At 45.5% G+C, this 24117-nt stretch overlaps 1 protein-coding gene across 2 annotated transcripts in view; it reads right to left on the minus strand.

The window, feature by feature from the left end:
- Window positions 1-518: 518 nt before the first annotated feature.
- LOC120989463 overlaps window positions 519-24117 on the minus strand; it is a 57761-nt gene continuing 34162 nt past the window's right edge. The window contains exons 8-9 of one of the 2 annotated variants that reach the window (XM_040417580.1): window positions 21849-21948; window positions 519-2331 (exon numbers count right to left, since the gene is read on the minus strand). In XM_040417580.1, coding sequence (XP_040273514.1) covers window positions 1860-2331; window positions 21849-21948 — 572 coding nt within the window. In that variant the 3' untranslated portion in view covers window positions 519-1859. The remainder of the gene's footprint in view (window positions 2332-21848; window positions 21949-24117) is intronic. The other variant, XM_040417579.1, reaches the window with a different exon arrangement.

Here is a 24117-nt window from a genome sequence, read left to right on the forward strand (position 1 = left end):
GCGTTGGGAGTCAGGGCCTCACTGCACTGATCTAAAATAGATGGTAATGATATGATCCTGCCTACGATATACCATAATGGCTGAGAAGCCTGACAGGTAAACTCACCAATATGTAGTATATGCAAGTGCTGGAGTATAATGGAGTGCCCCCTCACACGCCTAGGCAGCTCTGCAAGTGGAGACAACCAGTCCTGCTCATATTCTAGGACAGGTTTGCTGGTGGATATTTTAAAGGTGTTGTCCTGCAATATATATTGATGACCTATCGTTAGGATAGAAAAAGGGGGTCAGTCAGTACATCCCAATGCGCAGGTGCACGCTGCAATGGCTAAAAACACAAAGAAAAAAACACAATGCAATAGCACTCTGCAAACACAAATTACATACAATAATGCCATAGGTTCCACATGCATGCTGGGTCCACACTGCACAAAAAAAATGGTAAAAGGCAGAGTGGACCCAGCATGCATATGGAACCAAACCTGTATTACCTGAACTTTATGGCGGCCAGTGTGGCACATAACAGGTAGTATTTAGTGTTAGCTTCCTGTCATATAGAGATCGCCTTGATGCCGGCAGACGGGCCCTAATAATTTTGTACAAAATGTATTTGCCAAGAATCTCAAATTGTCAAAATAAGTTTGGCATTAACACCAGAATATTTTCTATAACTATGGCATTATTATACATAATTTGTGTTTGCAGAGTGCTGTTGCATTGTGTTTTTTTTTTCTATCCTCAGGATAGGTCATTAACATCTTATTGGCGGGGGGTCCGAAACATTGCACCCCCGCCGATCAGCTGTTTGAAGAGGAGGCGGCGCTCCATGCGAGCACTGCTTCCTCCTGATTACACTGCACATTGTATCGAAGTGCAACGTAATGACAAGTACTAGCTCCATTCACTTGAATGGAGTGAGTACTTGTCATTACACTACGCCACCGCTACAGGGGAGATGATGTGTGGTGTACTGATCAGGAAGCAGCGCTTGCATGGAGCGCCACCTCCTCTTCAAACCGGTGATCAGCGGGGTTGCCGGGTGTTGGACCCCTGTTGAGAAGATATTAATGACCTATCCTAACGATAGGTCACCAATATATATGGCAGAAGAACCCCTTTAAATCTCTTTCTTGGAGAACCCCTTTAAATAGAAGTTAATGGCAAAACCATCTTTTTCTGTGACTAGTTTTTTAATGGCCCAAGGACTGGGGCTGTTACCATGAATGAGCACTCATACAAATGCTCGTTCCGAAGAATTACCTAGTGTAAATTTTCTGCTGATCATCGACATACAAGCAGATTGTGTCACCAATCACCTGACGAACAAGCTCATTAGTCGGCTGAACACATTTTTATGCAGCCTATGAAGTGACTGCTTGCCAGAAGCACATCACTGTGTGTGAAAAGGAATGTGCTGCTGGCAATGATTCTGAATTCTATTCACAGAGATGATTCACCATACAAAGGGTATGATTGCGGCATGGAAATACAGTTCTCTTCTAGGGTTATCATTAAAGTTTTGTTCCCAATAACTGCCTGTTCATCGGTCCATGTAAAAGGTCCTTAACAGTAAAAGCTAATTCAGATTGCCGTAATGTCGGCACATTTTAGATTCTGCATTACGCCGCAATTACCGACCTTGCCATGGGTTTATTGAAATGAACCTACAGCATGATATATGCCTATGATGCTGTAAGTTCAGGTCATAAGACCAGCAGTCAGGCTGGAAATAGCGGCAATAATACCAATAAGAAAATAAATACATTACGGCTGTCTGAGTTGTAACACAGTCTTTCCTTACTGTTTAAAAGTACATGGTTTAGAAAAGCTCCAGTAGTATAAAAACTACCCTCCAGATGTCATGTCTGGTGAAGCTGAGCTCTACTGTTCCTTAACTGTGTGATTCTTTCAGATAACTTTTTTATTGTGTGCCTCTGTCTCTGAATCTGTCGTTGCAAGGTCCTCACTTTCTTTTTAAGTTTCACAGTATCAGGGTTGAAATGAGGGACGACTACTTCATTGTGCACAGCTGAATACGTGTGATCACAAGGTCTGTGTGTTTCTGTTTCTTGGAATCCATCTACCATGGACCTACAGTGTTCCAAGTTTTGGTGTGTCGCTGTTATCTGTTTTCTTCTCCTTTTCCTTGCTTTGAAGACAGAAGGCACAGCACTTGAGCGCAGTCGAGGTAGCAGTGTCCCTGGTTGAAAAATGTAATCTTTCTCTTTGAAATGGTCACTGCAGATTCTGCTGGATGCTGACTGTTTCCAGTCAGAACACTGAAGAGCTTTAACCCATTTGGAAAGACGCTCAGAACTTTTCACAGGAAATCTGTAAAATAGGAAAGGATGGTCATTAAGTTCATTATTTCCATTAAACACACACAAAGTATACCTCTATCAACGTTTAGAGTTACCTAACATTCTAGAAGGTTATTATGTGGACACTATAAAATCCCGATCGGCAGTGAGCGAGAATGGTTTTTGCTGGCCAGATATGCGTGGCTATCCTGGCAGTGAGGGCAAGGTGTCAGCTTTACGACATACCCAGCACCCGCATGCAATGGTGAAGGCCCAGATCCTGATCCCATGCCATCACCCCGACGTACTATTGTGGAACTGAGAGTTAACTCATTGCACTCAATCACGTAATGACACATACAGTGGGATGCGAAAGTTTGGGCAACCTTGTTAATCGTCATGATTTTCCTGTATAAATCGTTGGTTGTTACGATAAAAAATGTCAGTTAAATATATCATATAGGAGACACACACAGTGATATTTGAGAAGTGAAGTGAAGTTTATTGGATTTACAGAAATTTGCATAAATTTGGGCACCACAAAAAAGAAATGAAATCAATATTTAGTAGATCCTCCTTTTGCAGAAATTACACCCTCTAAACGCTTCCTGTAGGTTCCAATGAGAGTCTGGATTCTGGATGAAGGTATTTTGGACCATTCCTCTTTACAAAACATCTTCATTCATTCAGGTTTGATGGCTTCCAAGCATGGACAGCTTTCTTTAAGTCACACCACAGATTTTCAATTATATTCAGGTCTGGGGACTGAGATGGCCATTCCAGAACGTGGTACTTGTTCCTCTGTATAAATGCCTTAGTGGATTTTGAGCTGTGTTTAGGGTCGTTGTCTTGTTGAAAGATCCAGCCCCAGCGTAGCTTCAGCTTTGTCACTGATTCCTGGACATTGGTCTCCAGAATCTGCTGATACTGAGTGGAATCCATGCGTCCCTCAACTTTGACAAGATTCCCAGTCCCTGCACTGGCCACACAGCCCCACAGCATGATGGAACCACCACCATATTTTACTGTAGGTAGCAGGTGTTTTTCTTGGAATGCTGTGTTCTTTTTCCTCCATGCATAACGCCCCTTGTTATGGCCAAGTAACTCAATTTTAGTTTCATCAGTCCACAGCACCTTATTCCAAAATGAAGCTGGCTTGTCCAAATGTGCTTTAGCCCACCTCAAGCGGCACTTTTTGTGCTGTGGGCGGAGAAAAGGCTTCCTCTGCATCACTCTCGCATACAGCATCTCCTTGTGTAAAGTGCGCCGAATGGTTGAACGATGCACAGTGACTCCGTCTGCAGCAAGATGATGTAGGTCTTTGGTGCTGGTCTGTGGGTTGATTCTGACTGTTCTCACCATTCGTCGCTTCTGTCTATCCGAGATTTTTCTTGGGCTGCCACTTCGAGCCTTAACTTGAACTGAGCCTGTGGTCTTCCATTTCCTCAATATGTTCCTAACTGTGGAAACAGACAGCTGAAATCTCTGAGACAGATTTCTGTATCTTTCCCCTAAACCATGATGGTGAACAATCTTTGTCTTCAGGTCATTTGAGAGTTGTTTTGAGACCCCCATGTTGCTACTCTTCAGAGAAAATTAAAAGAGGAGGGAAACTTACAATTGACCCCCTTAAATACTCTCTCATAATTGGATTCACCTGTGTATGTAGGTCAGGGGTCACTGAGCTTACCAAGCCAATTTGAGTTCCAATAATTAGTTCTAAAGGTTTTGGAATCAATAAAATGACAACAGTGCCCAAATTTATGCACCTGCCTAATTTTGTTTAAACAATTATAGCACACTTTCTGTAAATCCAATAAACTTCATTTCACTTCTCAAATATCACTGTGTGTGTCTCCTATATGATATATTTAACTGACATTTTTTATCGTAACAACCAACGATTTATACAGGAAAATCATGACGATTAACAAGGTTGCCCAAACTTTCGCATCCCACTGTAATTGACTGGGAAGGGGAAGTTTGGACAATATGCACCTCTGGCAGTCAGGACAATTTCTGCAGTTTTGACATGTACAAATGAAATCTAAAATTATGAAATAAAAAAATAAAAATAAAAATCATACTAACCCCCCCATACCCATGTATTTTCTGAAAGTAGACATCGACACATTGCCAAATGGCAGTCAGCCCTTTATACACACAGACATCCTAATGCAAGTAAAAATGTAATTTTTCAGAAAAATTACATTAAAAGTTGATATTAGTGGGTAAAATGTAAATTTAGGCATAAGTAGTATGCATGAACTCTGCACATGTTGAACTTTTATTTTAAAGAGGTGTGGTCCATATAGCTTTTAGCTTAAAGGGAACCTGTCATGTGGATATTTGATTATAATCTAACTAATTATATACAATCATTAACTACTAAAAAGTACCTTAGATGTATTCACTTACTGGTGTGACAGATGGTTACCTCATAATATACACACAAAGATGCCACATGCTAATGAGCTGATTTGAGTCCAGCGTGATGTCATTGAGTCCAGCGTTTATTTAATTCAGAGCTATAGCCACTCCCCTGCCCACCTGCTGCTGATTCATATGGAAAATAACTGTCAATCAGCAGCAGGTAGGCAGGGAGAGTCAGGAGCTCATGAATATTCATGACTCATCATTATCAGCTGGAGCTTTTCAATACAAGATGTTGGCAGATTGACTGGGTCAATTAAAGAAAGTGACCCAGCATTTTTCTAAGAGAATCAGTCACTTATTTATGTTGCCTTTAGTTAGGATACCATAAAACTGGTGACAGGTTCCCTTTAAGGTCCCATTCACTTGACCTTGCTGGTTTTGTTGGACCACAAACCATAGGCGCTGGCCGTGTGAACTCCGCATTGTGGTGTGAACCCACTGATTTCAATGTGTCTGCGATCTTCAAGATGCGGCAAAAGACAGGACATGTTCTATCCTTTCGCTGTGCGCAGGCACGGACCCAGAAGCCCACGGAAACCCTTCCATGAACTTCCGGTTTTGTGCCTCCGCTCCACAAAAGATAGGATATGTTCTATCTTTCGCCACATCTTGGGGATCGTGGACCAATTGAAGTCAATGGGTCAGCACCATGATGCGGAGTTCACATGGGCGGCACCCGTTTTTTGCGCAATCAGCAAAGTCGGGTGAATGGGGCCTTGAGCTGAAAGCCATACCTCTTAAAAATAAAAGTTCTACATGTGTACAGTTAATGCATACTAATTAGGCTTAAATTTACATACACAAAATCAGTTTTTAAGCTGGAAATTTTTAAAAAATGAAACAACCTATAATACAAGGATTACAGCCCATGAAAAGGTGCATCCCCAAAACCTATACATTTCTTGAAAGCAGATAAATTGATTGCAGTTGCCTTGATGGACTGCTGACAACCGTATCCAGCTTCATTAAACTTTGTGACAAACAGTATTTAAAAAAATAAATAAAAAATAGTAGTATCAAAACAGAGGGAAAGAGAGAGAGAGAGGGGGGGGGGGGAAGAATGATCAAGCACAATGGATTGCAACATGCCCTATCTTTTTTTTTTCCTCATGGGAGTACACAAACTCTTGACTGTGAAACAAGCATTCAAATTTATATGCAGCAAGCCCCTGAGGAGCTGCAGCAGAGGATGGGAGTGGTAGTGGCTCTGGCTGCAGAAAGTGTATCATAGTAACCAGAGTCAGTACCAGGCCAGATTGAACAGAATAAACATCTCTATTTACTGTACAAAATGAGGGTTGTGGTACTTCAAATAGTCTCTTAACATGGTTCCAACAATGTACAGTGTAAATCTTCCCCCAGATGGTTTGTATGGGTGTAGGTCAGGTTTAGATTTAATGCACTCCTTCACTCCTATTTGCAGGATCTGAGGCTCACATTAATACCTGTAATGTGCTACTGCGGCATACAGAATCAGGGAAGTGATCGACCAGGTCGCGTCTTAGTGTGAATAGTGTCTTTGCAGTATTCCCCTCACAGCAGTAATGTCTTTAGCTTTTGATAGCAGTGTACCTTACTGACTCTGTTTTATGGAAAGATTCTGAAATTTTCTTTTTATCTGTCTCTGACAGTGTGAAAGTATCAAATTTTCTTTTTATCTGACAGTGTGAAAGTATCAAAGCTGTTCTCTATATAATGTATACAATACAGTGTGAAGTATACCTGAGCTGTTCTCTATAGCAATGGTTCTCCGAAGGGGTACATGCTGCAGGTGGAGCGTCTACCCAGGACTGCCCTAGCGCACAGTGTGAAGTCAGAGCGCCCTCACGCTGTGGGCAGCCACTGCACAGCCGAGGACCAGGAAGCGGTGAGTACAGAGCCTTCACCGCTTCCTGGTCCTCCGGTACTAATGAGCACTTCCATAATGGAAGCGCTCATTGGTATTCGCCCCATAAGACACAGTGGGCATTGTTCCCCCAGTTTGGGGGGGGGGGGGGGGCAAAAGTGCATCTTATGAGGCAAAAAATATGGTATATCTTAGTACACGAAAAAAAAAAATAATAATCTGTACAGTAAACTGAGCAGATCAATCAGAAAAATTTATATTTCTGATCAGCGCTCAGCAGGTGCAGGACGCACGCGCATACACATATTATGTGCGTGCAAAAATCTACACTAACACTACCTAAAATAGATTTCTATTTAACACTAAATGTATTTTTTACCCCAAGGAAAAAAATATGAAAACGGAGCACAAAAGCTGACGTTTGGTGCGTCCGTGCAGACACTGCAGTATAAAAATTTACTGCAGATACAAAAAAAAAAAACAGTATCTAAAAATCAACATTATATATATATATATATATATATATATATATATATATATATATATATATATTATTACACACACACACACACACAGTATATATATGTAATTCTAACTATTACTTAAAAAATAATTTTTTAAAATAAAATCTGCACCAAAAAAAGAGCCCGGGTGCTGAACAGTGGTTTACGGACTGATTAGCGCTTGGCGGTCACAGCTTGCGCGCAGAAAAAGTGATGGAAAATTGTAAAAAAAAAGCAAAAAAAAAAAAAGCGCACAGACCAAATGGTGTCCGTAAAAAAGAGCAGGGGGGGGGATCAAGGAACAGGGATGGACGGTTGTTTAGGGATCTGGAACAGCTACAAATGAAAAAAAAATATAAATCAGAGCAGCAATTCTACACTGCGTGCAGAATTATTAGGCAAATGAGTATTTTGACCACATCATCCTCTTTATGCATGTTGTCTTACTCCAAGCTGTATAGGCTCGAAAGCCTACTACCAATTAAGCATATTAGGTGATGTGCATCTCTGTAATGAGAAGGGGTGTGGTCTAATGACATCAACACCCTATATTAGGTGCGCATAATTATTAGGCAACTTCCTTTCCTTTGGCAAAATGGGTCAAAAGAAGGACTTGACAGGCTCAGAAAAGTCAAAAATAGTGAGATATCTTGCAGAGGGATGCAGCACTCTTAAAATTGCAAAGCTTCTGAAGCGTGATCATCGAACAATCAAGCGTTTCATTCAAAATAGTCAACAGGGTCGCAAGAAGCGTGTGGAAAAACCTAGGCGCAAAATAACTGCCCATGAACTGAGAAAAGTCAAGCGTGCAGCTGCCAAGATGCCACTTGCCACCAGTTTGGCCATATTACAGAGCTGCAACATCACTGGAGTGCCCAAAAGCACAAGGTGTGCAATACTCAGAGACATGGCCAAGGTAAGAAAGGCTGAAAGACGACCACCACTGAGCAAGACACACAAGCTGAAACGTCAAGACAGGGCCAAGAAATATCTCAAGACTGATTTTTCTAAGGTTTTATGGACTGATGAAATGAGAGTGAGTCTTGATGGGCCAGATGGATGGGCCCGTGGCTGGATTGGTAAAGGGCAGAGAGCTCCAGTCCGACTCAGACGCCAGCAAGGTGGAGGTGGAGTACTGTTTTGGGCTGGTATCATCAAAGATGAGCTTGTGGGGCCTTTTCGGGTTGAGGATGGAGTCAAGCTCAACTCCCAGTCCTACTGCCAGTTTCTGGAAGACACCTTCTTCAAGCAGTGGTACAGGAAGAAGTCTGCATCCTTCAAGAAAAACATGATTTTCATGCAGGACAATGCTCCATCACACGCGTCCAAGTACTCCACAGCGTGGCTGGCAAGAAAGGGTATAAAAGATGAAAATCTAATGACATGGCCTCCTTGTTCACCTGATCTGAACCCCATTGAGAACCTGTGGTCCATCATCAAATGTGAGATTTACAAGGAGGGAAAACAGTACACCTCTCTGAACAGTGTCTGGGAGGCTGTGGTTGCTGCTGCACGCAATGTTGATGGTGAACAGATCAAAACACTGACATAATCCATGGATGGCAGGCTTTTGAGTGTCCTTGCAAAGAAAGGTGGCTATATTGGTCACTGATTTGTTTTTGTTTTGTTTTTGAATGTCAGAAATGTATATTTGTGAATGTTGAGATGTTATATTGGTTTCACTGGTAAAAATAAATAATTGAAATGGGTATATATTTGTTTTTTGTTAAGTTGCCTAATAATTATGCACAGTAATAGTCACCTGTACACACAGATATCCCCCTAAAATAGCTAAAACTAAAAACAACCTAAAAACTACTTCCAAAAATATTCAGCTTTGATATTAATGAGTTTTTTGGGTTCATTGAGAACATGGTTGTTGTTCAATAATAAAATTAATCCTCAAAAATACAACTTGCCTAATAATTCTGCACTCCCTGTAGATGATGTTCTTCTTTCAGCAGGAAAAGCTCAAATTGCAGTGGTGGTGCACAACAAGCCCCAGCAAGCCAATAAGCAGCACAGAACCGCAGTGCATGCAGTAACCAGCTAGAATGGATGCCTGTAGAGAGGTTCAGCCCTTTTCTGAGCTGCAATAGCGCTGCCATTGGCTGGAGCGTTGTTCCAGCCAACTGCAGCGCTGGCAGGGGATGTCAAACACTGGAGTCCCCCCCAACTTCCTTCTGCAATTCTGCTTCTGGCACTGCGTCTTCATTGACCGGCCAATTGCAGCGCTTGGAGCTGCAGGGTGGCTAAAAGACACCATGCTGCCCTTACCTGGCATGGATACCTGCCGGTAAGAGCAGCCATGGTGTCCCGATTCCCACGTGATCCTGCCCCAGCAGCGGGGGGACCTTGCGCTGGTCATTAAGTCACATCCAGCTGAGCCGTACATGTACGCCGTGGGTCCTTAAGGGGTTAAAACTGTACTGACAATGGTATGTAATCAAAATGAATAAATATAAAACCAATTGTATATTTATAAAAATAAATTGTATGGAGGACGACCGTTTGAGATTACATAGATCTGTGTGTGAACACGTACTGAGATGAAAGCCATAGCATATGCATGCAATACATTTGGAGTTACATGTAGATACAGTGTGAGCACGTACTTAAATGAGAGCCATAGCAGTACAACTATTTGGAATTACATGTCGATCCAGTGTGAACACGTACTTAGACGAGAGCCATAACATTTGGACGGATCATAACTGATTTAGGGGCATGTATGTAAAAAAGCCTAGTAAAGCTCTCTTAAGTTGAACACATGCTGTGAAGACACACAATAATCGTGTATCAGGCAAAATATCTTATAGCGCTATATAGAAATAAGGTGCATACAAGATGTGCTTAAAGGATAACTGTCACATTTAGACAATAATTTCAATTTTCATATATGTAGTTACTAATAACATGATATTCCAGAATCAGTTACTATTAGACTGACTTACCCCATATTTAATAAGATTCAGCCCTTAGCAACCAGTCTGCATAAAACTGCAATTTCACTATTCAGTTAAGATGGCCGCCACTGCCCTCACCCTGAGGCTAATCCCGCCTGCCCTCACTAGCCAGTAACAATAGCCCCCCAAAAGTGTCAGTAACCAGAGCCATCCCCCCTAAAGGGTTAATCTCCTGCAGCACAAAGGGGTCCTCTTACCACATGTTGCTTTCATTTATACACTGAGCAGATGGCAGATCTCCCTTCCCTGGTCTGCGCTGTTCCAACTCTGCATTCTCCAGCTCTGCTGAGTGAGGGAGCATCTGCCAAGCGCAGGGACAGGGAGAAGTGCCCACAGCCCAGGCACTGTTATCAGCTGCTGGGGAGGACCTGGCTTTAATCATTTACTTACAGTCCCTGGCTGTCAGTAATGTGACCCTGCACGCTGCGTGCTCCGTCCTTCAACAGATAGACGGACCATGCCTAGCAACCCTATTTTAAGCACAGGTAAAAATAGGCAGTACAAGGAACAAAAATGTGGAATTAAGGGGTAATTGAATACACAATGAAAAGTTGAACTAGGACCACCAAGGAGATATTAATCACCACAATCCAATACTCCAAAAATAATAAAAATACGACAGTTATCCTTTAAAACCCATATTTATAATAATATGTATACAAAACCAATTGATGTAGAACCAATTGTCTTTTTATAGACAGGAGAATAAGAATAAGTTCCAATGTACCCCAAAAAAAAATTTGGACCAGAAAAATCTATACTAATTCCTAATGTGAATACCAGCCAAAGTAGACCATATTAGTGTAGGGTACTTCAGATCAAAAATTGATCTGTAATGCACAATGCGCACATGTCTCATGAGATAGGGACAAGGAGAAAAATACCCTCTAATGATAATAAAACAATAAATCAGATTTATAATTGAGGCCCCGGGGAAATCTTGTGTCTAATTGATATATCCAAAAAGCTTCCCGATGCAATAGTCCCCCCCTCTTACAGGTTTAGTTTGATTCCATAGCATTTAAACAATGAAATATTACCGTTGTGTTCTGAAATAAAGTGTACTTGCACCTGACACGGAACTCGTGGACATAGATGACGCTATCCTCTTTTTGAGTTTTCTAGTCGAACATCATAGATATTTTAAATGACAGCAGATGCATTCAATAATGTAGACAACATACTGACTTTCACAATTTATGTAATGTGCAATGTCAGATCTGTGATTGTCGCTGGCAGTAAATGCTGGCAAACATTACAGCACGGTGAGCCACATCGCACCGAGCCTTTATATGTTAACCATAGGACGGGATATGAAGAGACTTGGTGACGGTTGATCTCCCAAAATTGCAGCCATTTTTGAGAACATCAGCTAAAATGGAATCTTGATCCAGTATGGGTAAGTTTTTTGTATAATCCCCACAACCTGCTTTTATTCCTTGCTTAAAGTGGTGAAAAAAGTAACATTATAATCCTGTTCATTTTTGTTACGTCTGGCAGGGACTTTTCTCGCGTGTAACATCTCTTTTCTATTTTTAATTTGAACAATGCTTTGGGCTTGGCTATTCAGTTCCCCAACAGGTATGGCCTTAATGGTATGAGCAGGGTGATGCATGTAAAACTGTATTGCCTGAAGATTTCTGCTGTAGAGACTCGTGTGTACTGTCCCTTTAACCGAATCCCCAATAAGGTATAGATCGAGAAAGGAAGTCTGAGATCCTTCATTATTCCCATTGAATTGTACATTACAAGGGTTATTATTAATATACCTCAGAAACGACGGTACGGACGCCACAAGACCATCCCAAACAATTAAGATATCATCTATGTAGCGTCCGTACCAGCGTATCTCCTTCCTGAAAGGGTTATCAGCGCAGTATATGCATCTCTCTTACCACCATGACATGAACAAGTTAACCAGGGATGGTGAAAATTTTGCCCCCGTTGGCGCACCTCTGGTTTGCAAATAAAAATTTTGATCAAAGGAAAAATAGTTATGCGTCAAGAGATAATTCAATACATGAATAATACATTTGCATAGTTCCTCTGTGTAGTGACCATATTTATACAGATGTTGTGATACTGCACTGATCGTGCGGGATGCAGGAATATAAAAAACAAACATCACATGCAATGCAAATGTAAGATGGACTCCATGAAATAATATCAAAAATTATTAAAACTGCCTTGCTATCCCGAATGTACCCCGGCGTCCTGCAGGCACTCATCAAGCCATTCACACAATTTCTCATTAAGGGATACTATACCCGCTATAATGGGTCTCAGTGGCAGTGGATACTCTTGCTTGTGGACTTTAGGGAGTTCATGAAAAATTGGGGTTACTGGAAATTCCACTAGTAAATGTGCTGCTTGTTTTTCTGTTAGAATCCCCAAGTTAAAGCCTTCTGTTACAGTGGTCTGCTCCCAATGGAGAAAATGAAGAAAGAGAACATGGATGTAAGAGGGGTGTAGTGTTGTGTTTTCCTGTATGTTTGGTTGTGCACAATGTAATTTACAAAGTAATAGTCATCAACCATGGGTTGTAATGTGGTGTCTGTAATTTTGACAGGATGAAGATTAGTGCTGCATGCTGCGCTATTTTTTCTGTCACATCTGAAGAAACTGCTGAAAGAGGCTTAGAACGGAGTACAACTGTGGTGTGAGAATAGCCTTGTTTTGTTAACATTTATCAATGCTCGCTTCCTTCAGGTTACTCGATTTAAACTTCTTGTCACTAGGGGGGACTTGGAGTGAAAAGGTCGAGTATCATTGCTTCATAGAATGCCTATTTAGGACAACAGAGGAAGTATGTAAACGGTAAGCAATAAAATGCAAGCTAATCACTTGCCTCATCGGTCCTGCTGTCCATTCTAGCTTAGCCACTGAGGCCAGTGATTAGCTGCAGCGGTCATGTTAGCATACTGGGCATCGCTGCTGCAGCAATGGAAACATAGACCCCTCTTTTAGTTTTTAATTCTGGACCTCCGCTATAGGCTGCTCTATAATGGTTAAATAAAACTGGCTGTCACCCAACTTTCATAACATACTGCGAATCTACAAAATTGTGCAATCCTTTAGGAAATTAGTGAATAACAGGGAAGACCGGGAAAGCTGGATGACATTTTTCTGGGAACTATAATGCTAGCTGTACAGGGAGTGCAGAATTATTAGGCAAGTTGTATTTTTGAGGATTAATTTTATTATTGAACAAGAACCATGCTCTAAATGAACCCAAAAAACTCATTAATATCAAAGTTGAATATTTTTGGAAGTAGTTTTTAGTTTGTTTTTAGTTTTAGCTATTTTAGGGGGATATCTGTGTGTGCAGGTGACTATTACTGTGCATAATTATTACGCAACTTAACAAAAAACAAATATATACCCATTTCAATTATTTATTTTTACCAGTGAAACCAATATAACATCTCAACATTCACAAATATACATTTCTGACATTCAAAAACAAAACAAAAACAAATCAGTGACCAATATAGCCACCTTTCTTTGCAAGGACACTCAAAAGCCTGCCATCCATGGATTCTGTCAGTGTTTTGATCTGTTCACCATCAACATTGCGTGCAGCAGCAACCACAGCCTCCCAGACACTGTTCAGAGAGGTGTACTGTTTTCCCTCCTTGTAAATCTCACATTTGATGATGGACCACAGGTTCTCAATGGGGTTCAGATCAGGTGAACAAGGAGGCCATGTCATTAGATTTTCTTCTTTTATACCCTTTCTTGCCAGCCACGCTGTGGAGTACTTGGACGCGTGTGATGGAGCATTGTCCTGCATGAAAATCATGTTTTTCTTGAAGGATGCAGACTTCTTCCTGTACCACTGCTTGAAGAAGGTGTCTTCCAGAAACTGGCAGTAGGACTGGGAGTTGAGCTTGACTCCATCCTCAACCCGAAAAGGCCCCACAAGCTCATCTTTGATGATACCAGCCCAAACCAGTACTCCACCTCCACCTTGCTGGCGTCTGAGTCGGACTGGAGCTCTCTGCCCTTTACCAATCCAGCCACGGGCCCATCCATCTGGCCCATCAAGACTCACTCTCATTTGATCAGTCCATAAAACCTTAGAAAAATCAGTCTTGAGATATTTCTTGGCCCAGTCTTGACGTTTCAGCTTGTGTGTCTTGTTCAGTGGTGGTCGGTTTCAGCCTTTCTTACCTTGGCCATGTCTCTGAGTATTGCACACCTTGTGCTTTTGGGCACTCCAGTGATGTTGCAGCTCTGAAATATGGCCAAACTGGTGGCAAGTGGCATCTTGGCAGCTGCACGCTTGACTTTTCTCAGTTCATGGGCAGTTATTTTGCGCCTTGGTTTTTCCACACGCTTCTTGCGACCCTGTTGACTATTTTGAATGAAACTTTGATTGTTCGATGATCACGCTTCAGAAGATTTGCAATTTTAAGAGTGTTGCATCCCTCTGCAAGATATCTCACTATTTTTAACTTTTCTGAGCCTGTCAAGTCCTTCTTTTGACCCATTTTGCCAAAGGAAAGGAAGTTGCCTAATAATTATGCACACCTAATATAGGGTGTTGATGTCATTAGACCACACCCCTTCTCATTACAGAGATGCACATCACCTAATATGCTTAATTGGTAGTAGGCTTTCGAGCCTATACAGCTTGGAGTAAGACAACATGCATAAAGAGGATGATGTGGTCAAAATACTCATTTGCCTAATAATTCTGTACAGGGTGTATAGTTATCACCACCCAGCTTTCCAAGGACCAGATAATCAAGAAATGCCAGCTACCTTCTACTTGATACAACCACTTTACGACTCTGAGCTATGGAAGGGCTGAGAATAGATAGAGAGTCTTGCCAATCTGTTGCTTTAAACCAGTGTTTCTCTAATCCAGTCCGCATGACCCCCCAGCACGTAATGATTTCCTTAGTATTGAGCAGGTAATACTGTTATAATTAATGCATTGGAAATTACCACAGGTATTCGTTCTGTGGGACATTCTCAAATCATGACCGGCAGATGGGCCCTGAGGACTGGAGTGGAGCAACACTGCTATAAACCATTCTGACAACAGAGCAGTGAGGATAAGGGAGAAGACTGCAGATGCAAGTATAAGTATACTAAGCCAGTGGGAGAGCAACCCTCCTGTGCCATTTAAGTGCCCAGGTCATGCAGAGTGTCAGGCATCAGGTCACAGCTTCTGGACTCCAAAGTTATGGAGCCTGGCTCTCCCTCCCACTAGGACAGGGGTAGGCAACCTCCGGCACTCCAGCTGTTGTAAAACTACAACCCCCAGCATGCATACTTGCTTTGCCCTTCTAAGAAATATCATATAAATGAATGGAGTTTCACAACAGCTGGAGTGCAGAAGAATGCTGACCCCTGCACTAGGGTCACGTTGTGAACTGTGCAATGCCGTAGAGCAGGCATGCCCAACCTGAGGCCCTCCAGCTGTTGCAAAACTACAACTCCCAGGATGCCTGAGTAGCCTACAACTATTAAGGCATGCTGGGAGTTGTAGTTTTGCAACAGCTGGAGGGCCACAGGTTGAGCATGCCTGCCATAGAGTATGTGAAGTTCACAGCTGATACAGATCAAGCATAGGAGGTAGGGTCGGCTGCTGTCCATGCCGTAGAGCATCGGTGTGTGTTGTGCATTAGAGACACTACACATATGCTATTACAAATGGCAGGCCCCAGTGGCACAAACAACTATTATGCCTTTTATGTAGACCAGGCATGCTCAACCTGTGGCCCTCCAGCTGTTGCAAAAAGGAGATTTTTGTGAAACTCACCTGTAAAATCTTTTTCTCGTAATTTCCATTGGGGGACACAGACCATGGGTATAGCTTAGAGATATTACTAGGAGGGACACTATGCAAAAAAAGAAGCTCCTCCTCCTCGGGCTATACCCCCAGGCACCTCCAGGAGAACTTCAGTCGTTGCAAAAGCAGTAGGAGAAGGAGAACGGAAACAAAACATTATGGAAACCATCACACAGCACACCCTAAGGCGTAAACCAAAAAAAAAGGGCGGGAGCTGTGTCCCCCAATGGAAATTACGAGAAAAAGATTTTACAGGTGAGTTTCACAAAAATCTCCTTTTCTCGTTCATTCCATTGGGGGACACAGACCATGGGACGTCCCAAAGCAGTCCATGGGGTGGGAAAAAAGAACAAATCCAACACCGCCAGGAATAAACGTCCAGTAGTCAAACCGGAACCACAGCCTGCAATACCCTGCGCCCAAGAGCAGCATCAGCCGAGGCCAGAGAGTGTAACTGATAAAACTTTGTGAAAGTATGTAAGGACGACCAAGTGGCCGCCTTACACAACTGGGAAACGGAAGCGCGATTGCGTCTAGCCCAGGAAGCACCCACTGCCCTTGTGGAGTGAGCGGTAATCCGCGACGGCGGAACGTGGCCGCGAGCGCGAATATGCCGCAGCAATAGCGGAACGGATCCACCGCGCCACGGTGACCTTGGAAGCCGCCAGGCCCTTACGGGACCCTTCAGGAATCACAAAGAGAGAGTCTGAACGCCGGAAGGAAGCGGTAGCCCCCAGGTACACCTTCAGGGCCCTGACGACGTCCAGGGAGTGGAGAGCGCATTCCTTGGGGTTCACCGGAGAAGGACAAAAAGAGGGCAGGACAAGATCCTCGTTAAGGTGGAAGGGAGAAACCACCTAGGGCAAAAAAGAAGGCACCGGCCTGAGCACCACCTTATCCTGGTGAAAGACCAGAAAAGGTTCCCGGCAGGAAAGTGCGGCCAGCTCCGAAACTCGCCTGATGGAGGTTATGGCCACCAGAAAAACTACCTTCCAGGTGAGTAAAACCAGAGAGATCTCCCTCAGAGGTTCAAAAGGCGCCGCCTGAAGGGCGCGCAGAACCAAGTTGAGATCCCAGGGGGGCAAGGGAGGCACATACGGAGGAACCGAATGCGCCACCCCCTGCAGGAAGGTTTTTACAGGTCTCAAAAAGGCAATGGACCTCTGAAAAAAGATAGCCAAAGCAGAAACCTGACCCTTTAAAGAACTGAGCGACAGACCCATGTCGAGGCCGGACTGGAGAAAAGACAGCACCACTGGGACAGAGAAACGTAGGGGCGAGTAGCCCGATTTCTCACAAAACACCAGGAAGGCCTTCCAGGTGCGATAATAGATTCGTGAAGAAGCCGGCTTTCGAGCCCTGATCATGGTTCTTACCACCGCATCAGAGAAGCCTCTCTTCCTCAGGATGGCGGTCTCAACAGCCACGCCGTTAAACGCAGCTGCCGTGAATTCTGGTGGAAGAGCGGCCCCTGAGACAAGAGATCCTCTCTGTCGGGCAGAGGCCACGGGACGTCCGCCAACATACGAGCGACGCTGGAGAACCAGGCGCGACGAGGCCAATCCGGAGCGATGAGAATGGTTGGTATCCCCTCCGCCTCGATCTTGCGCAGCACCTTCGGCAACAGAGGAATCGGAGGGAAGACGTAAAGGAGGCTGAACCGCTGCCATGGAAATACCAGCGCGTCCACCCCGTCCGCCCGTGGGTCTCGAGCGCGGGCAAGATACACCGGCACCTTGTGGTTGAGCCGGGAAGCCATCAAATCTACGTCCGGACGGCCCCATCGGTGGCAGATGTCCTCGAACACCTCCGGATGGAGAGACCACTCTCCCGGATCCACCTTGGTGCGACTCAGAAAATCCGCCGTCCAATTGTCGACTCCCGGGATGTACACTGCCGACAATACTGGAACATGAGACTCCGCCCATAAGAGGATCCTCGCTACTTCCCGCATTACTGCCCGACTGCGAGTCCCGCCCTGATGGTTGACATAAGCCACAGCCGTGGCATTGTCCGACTGAACCCGCACCGGGCGAGTCGCCAGGAGAGGAGTCCAATGGGAGAGGGAGTGGAAAATCGCCCTCAATTCCAAAACGTTTATCGGGAGACGGGATTCCTCCGTCGACCAGACACCCTGAACAGTGAGGTTCCGGAGAACACCTCCCCAACCGATGAGGCTGGCGTCGGTGGTGACTATCGTCCAGGAGAACGGAAGGAAGGACTTTCCTGACGATAGGTTCAGGGGAGAATGCCACCAAGGGAGAGACGCTCGAACTTGCCGGGACAGACGAACAGGAGTGTCTAGACCCCGAGGGTTCTTGTTCCAGAGGGCAAGGATCATCTGTTGTAGCGGACGAGTGTGAAATTGGGCGTACGGAATCGCCTCGAAAGAGGAGACCATAAGGCCCAGCACCCGCATGCACTCCCGAATGGTGGGACGTGGAGAGCGTAGAAGGAGCACCATTGCCAGACGAATCTGGGAAGCCTTGGAATCTGGAAGAAACACCCGAGAAATCGAGGTGTCCAAGATCATCCCCAGGAACGAGAGTCTCTGGGAGGGGTGCAGAGAGGACTTGGGGAGATTGATCAGCCATCCGAACCGTTCCAGGGATTGAACCGTGATTCGGATGCTGTCCTCGGCCTGTGGAAGAGACGGAGCTTTTATCAAGATGTCGTCTAGGTATGGTAACAAAGAGATGCCCCTGGTGCGAAGAAGCGCCATGAGAGGCGCCAGAATCTTCGTAAAAACTCGAGGGGCGGTTGCCAACCCAAAAGGTAGGGCGACGAACTGGTAATGACGCCCCCCTATGGCAAAGCGCAGAAAGCGATGGTGGGACTCTGCAATAGGGACGTGCAAGTAGGCGTCTTGAATGTCCACAGACGCGAGAAATTCTCCTGGAAGCAGAGAAGCAATAACGGAGCGAAGGGACTCCATGCGAAACTTCCGCACCCGTAGAAACTTGTTGAGAAGTTTTAGATCCAAGATTGGACGCACTGACCCCTCTTTCTTTGGAACAACGAACAGGTTTGAGTAAAAACCTGTCCCTTGCTCTTCTGGGGGAACGGGGGAAATGACACCACGGTCCAGAAGAGAGGAGACCGCAAAAAAGAGGTCCGAGGCCCTGGCTGGATCCCCCGGAACGCGAGAAGGGAAAAAACGTTCCGGCGGGCTGGACGCGAACTCCAACTTGTAGCCGGACGTCACCACTTCCCTAGCCCAGGCGTCCTGAACGTGAGCCCTCCAGACCTGTTGAAAGGAGAGCAGACGGCCCCCCACCACGAGGGGTGGGGGCACCCCTTCATGCGGAGGGTTGCTTGGGAGCAGGAGGACGGGCTGACTGCGCCCGAGGCCGCCAAGAAGGCTGGGGCTTGAAGAAAGGCTTCTTGCGGGAGTCCTGGGACCCCCCTGCCGATGAGGATGACGGCGTCCTGGCAGTGGAGAAGCGACGAAAGGACTGGCCCCGGAAACCTGAAGGCCGAGACCGAAAGGGACGCTTGGTCCTGGGCTGGGGTAGATGAGTGCTCTTGCCCCCTGTTGCGGCAGAAATGAATTCATCTAGTTGAGCCCCAAAGAGCCTGGACCCTTCAAAGGGAAGGTTAGCGAGGGATCGCTTGGATGAGGCATCAGCATCCCACACCTTCAGCCAGACCTCCCTGCGCTGAATGACAGAGAGGGCCGAAATACGGGCAAAGAGGGAGCCGATGTCCATTGAAGCCTCACAGAGATATTTAGACGCTTGAGACATCTGGATGATAAAATCCAGAGTATCTGCAGAGGCGTCCTGCTCTGACAGATCCTGGTGGTGGCGCTGCAACCACGTTGTAAGGGCTCTGGCGACCCAAGCCGACGCAAAGGCCGGTCGCAGGGAAGCGCCCGCCAGCGAGAAGATGGACTTGGAAAGTGAATCCAAACGTCTGTCCACCGCATCCTGCAGAGAGGAACCGTCTAGGACGGGAAGGGCCGTGTTCTTGGCTAACCTGGCCACCGGAGGATCTACCTTAGGGGAAGAAGTCCACTTTTCCACTGTGTCAGCTGGAAAAGGATAAAGCGTATCCATACGCTTGGTGGCCGAAAATTTTTGATTAGGTCGATCCCAAGCTTTTGATAGGACCGCAGTGAATTCCTCGTGAATAGGGAACACGGCGGACTCCTGTTTCTTGGGTGGAAAAAGGGAGAACTCCCGACTAGTGGAGGGAGGAGAATCCCCTTGTATATTAAAAGTGTCACGGACAGCTGCCACCAACTCGGTTACCATGGTGGAAAGCTTAGGCAGGGGTTCCCGCTCCGTGACTTCGTCCGATCCGGACAATTCCCCATCGGATTTGCGCTCCCTGCGAGGGGGAGAGTCAACCGGGCATGCCTCAAGGCGAGGGGGAGAAGCGGAGTCATCCGAGGAGGAATGCTGCCGCTCACGCTGCCTTTTAGAAGTCAGACGCCCTCTGTGAGAGTCGCTGAGAGCGGATGGAGTGGTGGATGCCACTGGAGTAGTAGCCGCCATGCGCTCCATGAAGGACATGGCTGCCTTGGCAACTAAGGCCAGATCAGCTGCCGCATTAGACATGGCGGAGGCCCAGGCGGGTACCGCTGGATCCGCAGGGGCAGAGGGAGGACCGGGCTGAGCAAGAGAAGGAGGCTGATCCTGTCCGGGAGCAGGGCATGAGTCACAGGAACCAGTGACAGAAAAAGGCCTAAGGCATATTTTACATGACTCCAGTGGAGCCTGAGAGGAAGCCTTGGAAGGCTTAGGGGCCCCAGGTTTAGGCATGATGGTATTCCAAAAAAGATTTCCTACCAGGTTGCTGCAATTCCTACCACCCAGGCAACAGCAGAAGTCTCCGGTCACCGAGAACTGAGGAGCTGCACGGCCGCAATCCAGCAGAGTCTCCGGCGTAGGGAGAGACAGAGCTGGACGCCGAGGCTCCGCCCCCTTGGACGCGTCATTGCGGCGCGAAATAAGCGCGCGCGCATTTCAAATACACCCCTTCGCCAGATACGGCGCAGCGGGGGTTAATATCGGGAGGAGCAGGCCGGCGGGAGCTGCAGAGAGCGCAGCGGCCATAAGATAAAATACACTCCTTCAGTGCCAAGATTGCCGCCGATGCGGCCATAGTCTGAGCTGCAGGCAGGTATCAGTGGAATCACCAGCCCTCCCCAGAAAGGCCCCCTCCCAACGGGAAAAAATGCCCCCAGCCGGTCCTTCTCTAGCTCACCTCAGGTCACAGAGCGCCAGACAGACGACATGAAGGGGTGGGGGGAGGGGGGGAAAGGAGGGAGATTGAAGCAGGCAATACTTATCTGCACAGCATGCTCCCTCGATGTCCAGACCAGCAGGGATTCACCTCTTCAGACGTCTGACTCCAATCAAGGAGAGCAGTGCTCTGGTGGAGGGTAGGCAGCAGGTGTCCCAGCAGCTGGTGGGATGCCAGAGCTAACATGTCGAGTCTGGATCCACTTTTCTTCTGTGGGGGAATGGGAGGTAGCCAGGAACCTTCAGAAGACCGTGGCAGACCCTCCACAGGGGCCAGGAAAGCGCAATGCTGACCTGCGTCCCCATCTGAAACCAGAAAAAAATAACAAACAGGAGAAGAATAAATGTCAACCTCCTTGAACGGACACTAAGCAAAGACTGAAGTTCTCCTGGAGGTGCCTGGGGGTATAGCCCGAGGAGGAGGAGCTTCTTTTTTTGCATAGTGTCCCTCCTAGTAATATCTCTAAGCTATACCCATGGTCTGTGTCCCCCAATGGAATGAACGAGAAACTACAACTCCTATCATTCCCTGACAGCCTACAGCTATCATCGTGGGAGTTGTAGTTTTACAATATCTGGAGGGCCGCAGGTTGAGCATCCCTGATGTAGACTAATGGACTGGATATACAAAGCATACATTCTTTCCCAGGAGAATGAGATTTCGTATTGTAAGTTACATAATGCCCTCTGTACAAGGCCCTATTTGTGCTTACAAGAAAGCTAAAAAGTAAATCACATTGGGTACCTGAAAAATCTTTTCCCACATCCTTTCACAAAGACACTATTGCAACCATGTACCACACATTTCACTGCATGGCTCCTCTCCAAAGATCCACGTTTTACCTAGAAGACAATGAATAATATGGTATATATATATATAAATGTATGCCATATTATGAAGGTGATTTGTGGGAAAATGTGCAATCTCTACCGCTACATAAAGAACGGATATGATGTCACCTTGACCATTCTCACTACTAGCACTTTGCCCTTGTCCTCCTAGCAGGAAATGGAATTAGTTTCTACCGTCAGCCGCTTGCTCACTGGAAACAAAAGAGAGGTCACGATAACCCCTTTTCAAATGTCCTATTAAAGGTGTTGTCCAGCTGCTTGAGATGTAAAAAAAATCCCCACTCAGAACAGTGTAATGGTGTAAAATAATAATAGACGTAATAACAAATGCCCTGCCGCTCTTCAGATACCCCGGACTGTGTACTACTTAGTCCCTCTTGATACGGACATATAACCCGGTCCCAGGAGGTATAGAAACCAGCAAGGAACAATTCCCTAAAGGTTTTTTTTCCTGAGATTTTTGAACTGATGACCTATCCTCCAGATAGGTCATCAGTATTTGATCATTGGGGGTTTCACACCCAGAACCCCCATTGATCAGCTGTTTGAGAAGGCACTGGGGCTCGCAGTAGCCCTGCGGCCTTCTTTCAGCTCACCAAGCACAGCGATGTACACTGTATAACGGCTGTACTTGGTATCGCAACTCAGCCCCATTCACTTCAATGTGACCAAATGGCCTAGGGATAACTGTGAGAAGGCTGTGGTGCAACTGCGAGTGCGTTCTCAAACAGCTGATCGGTCCCAGATGTCAGATCCCCACTGATCAGATACTAATGAGCTATCCGGAGGATAGGTTATCGGTTCAAAAATTTTGGAAAACCCATTTAAGATATTCAAATTAGTAGGGGAGGAAAACCATATAGGACCCTTCTAAAAGCTACAGCTAACATGCATAAAGGGTGGCCTTTTCCATTGGGGGACCTGAATGAGCACAGTGTAATACTTTTATGTTACGGCCCCTCCTCGCAGCCATGACACCAATTTTTTATTGAAAGGGGTTGTCCAAACCAGACAACCTCTAGAAGGCATTTCTGTTTTACAGAATGGTCAAAAGTAAAGTTTCTCTCATTTACCAAAACAGTATATTAAGAAGGTTTCAGTAAAACATAACTTGGTAAACATTTGCATGCTTCCAGTGCCTACAAGCTACACAAGTAGTGCAAAACCACTAAATAAGGGTACTTTCACACTAGCGTTTTTCTTTTCCGGCATAGAGTTCCGTCCTAGGGGCTGAATACTGGAAAAGAACGGATCAGTTTTATCCTAATGCATTCTGAATGGAGAGAAATCCGTTCAGGATGCTTCAGGATGTCTTCAGTTCAGTCTGTTTGACTTTTCAGGACGGAGATAATACAGCAGCATGCTGCGGTTTTATCTCTGTCCAAAATTCCGGAACACTTGCCGGCATTTTTTTCCCATTGAAATGCATTAATGCAGCAAAACGGATCCGGCATTGCGGTCTGCACATGCTCAGACCGCAAAAAATGTGAAATGCCGGATCCGTTTTCCAGATGACACCGGAGACACAGATCCGGCATTTCAATGCATTTGTCATACGGATCAGGATCCTGATCCGTCTGACAAATGCCATGAGTTTGCATGCGTTTTGACGGATCCGGCAAGCAGTTCCGGTAACAGGTAATTTACTGTTTTCCAGAACCCATGACAGCATTACAGCTGGACAGGAAGGCTTAGAGCAATTTAAAAAATAGGGAACACTCAGTTTCTCTTTCAGTGCTGAAGCTTCCTTTGCTGGCTTGATTCATTTTTCCATCAGATTATACACTGCTCGTTTCCATGGTTACGACAACCCTGAAATCCAGCAGCGGTGGCCGTGCTGCACACTATAGAAAAAAATTGCTGGACTATAAGCACTCCCATGGTCCCAGCTACCAGCAAAGCCTGCACTTTTTCCTTGTGCAAGCACATCCAATGCTGCTGTATTACAGGGCGGCCGTAACCATGGAAACAAGCAATGTATAATGTGATGGAAAAATGAATCTAGCCAGCAAAGGAAGCAATATGGACAATCACAATACATTAGAAAGTGCCTTGTAATAACTTTCTCTACATTAGAAATGCCATTTACTGAAGTGAGACAACCCCGTTAACTGCAAGTGAGGAAATTAGAGGGGTGCTGTTATGGGTTCTGGAAAATCAAT

The sequence above is a fragment of the Bufo bufo genome, chromosome 2, assembly GCF_905171765.1.
Source record: "Bufo bufo chromosome 2, aBufBuf1.1, whole genome shotgun sequence".
Taxonomy (NCBI): Eukaryota; Metazoa; Chordata; class Amphibia; order Anura; family Bufonidae; genus Bufo; species Bufo bufo.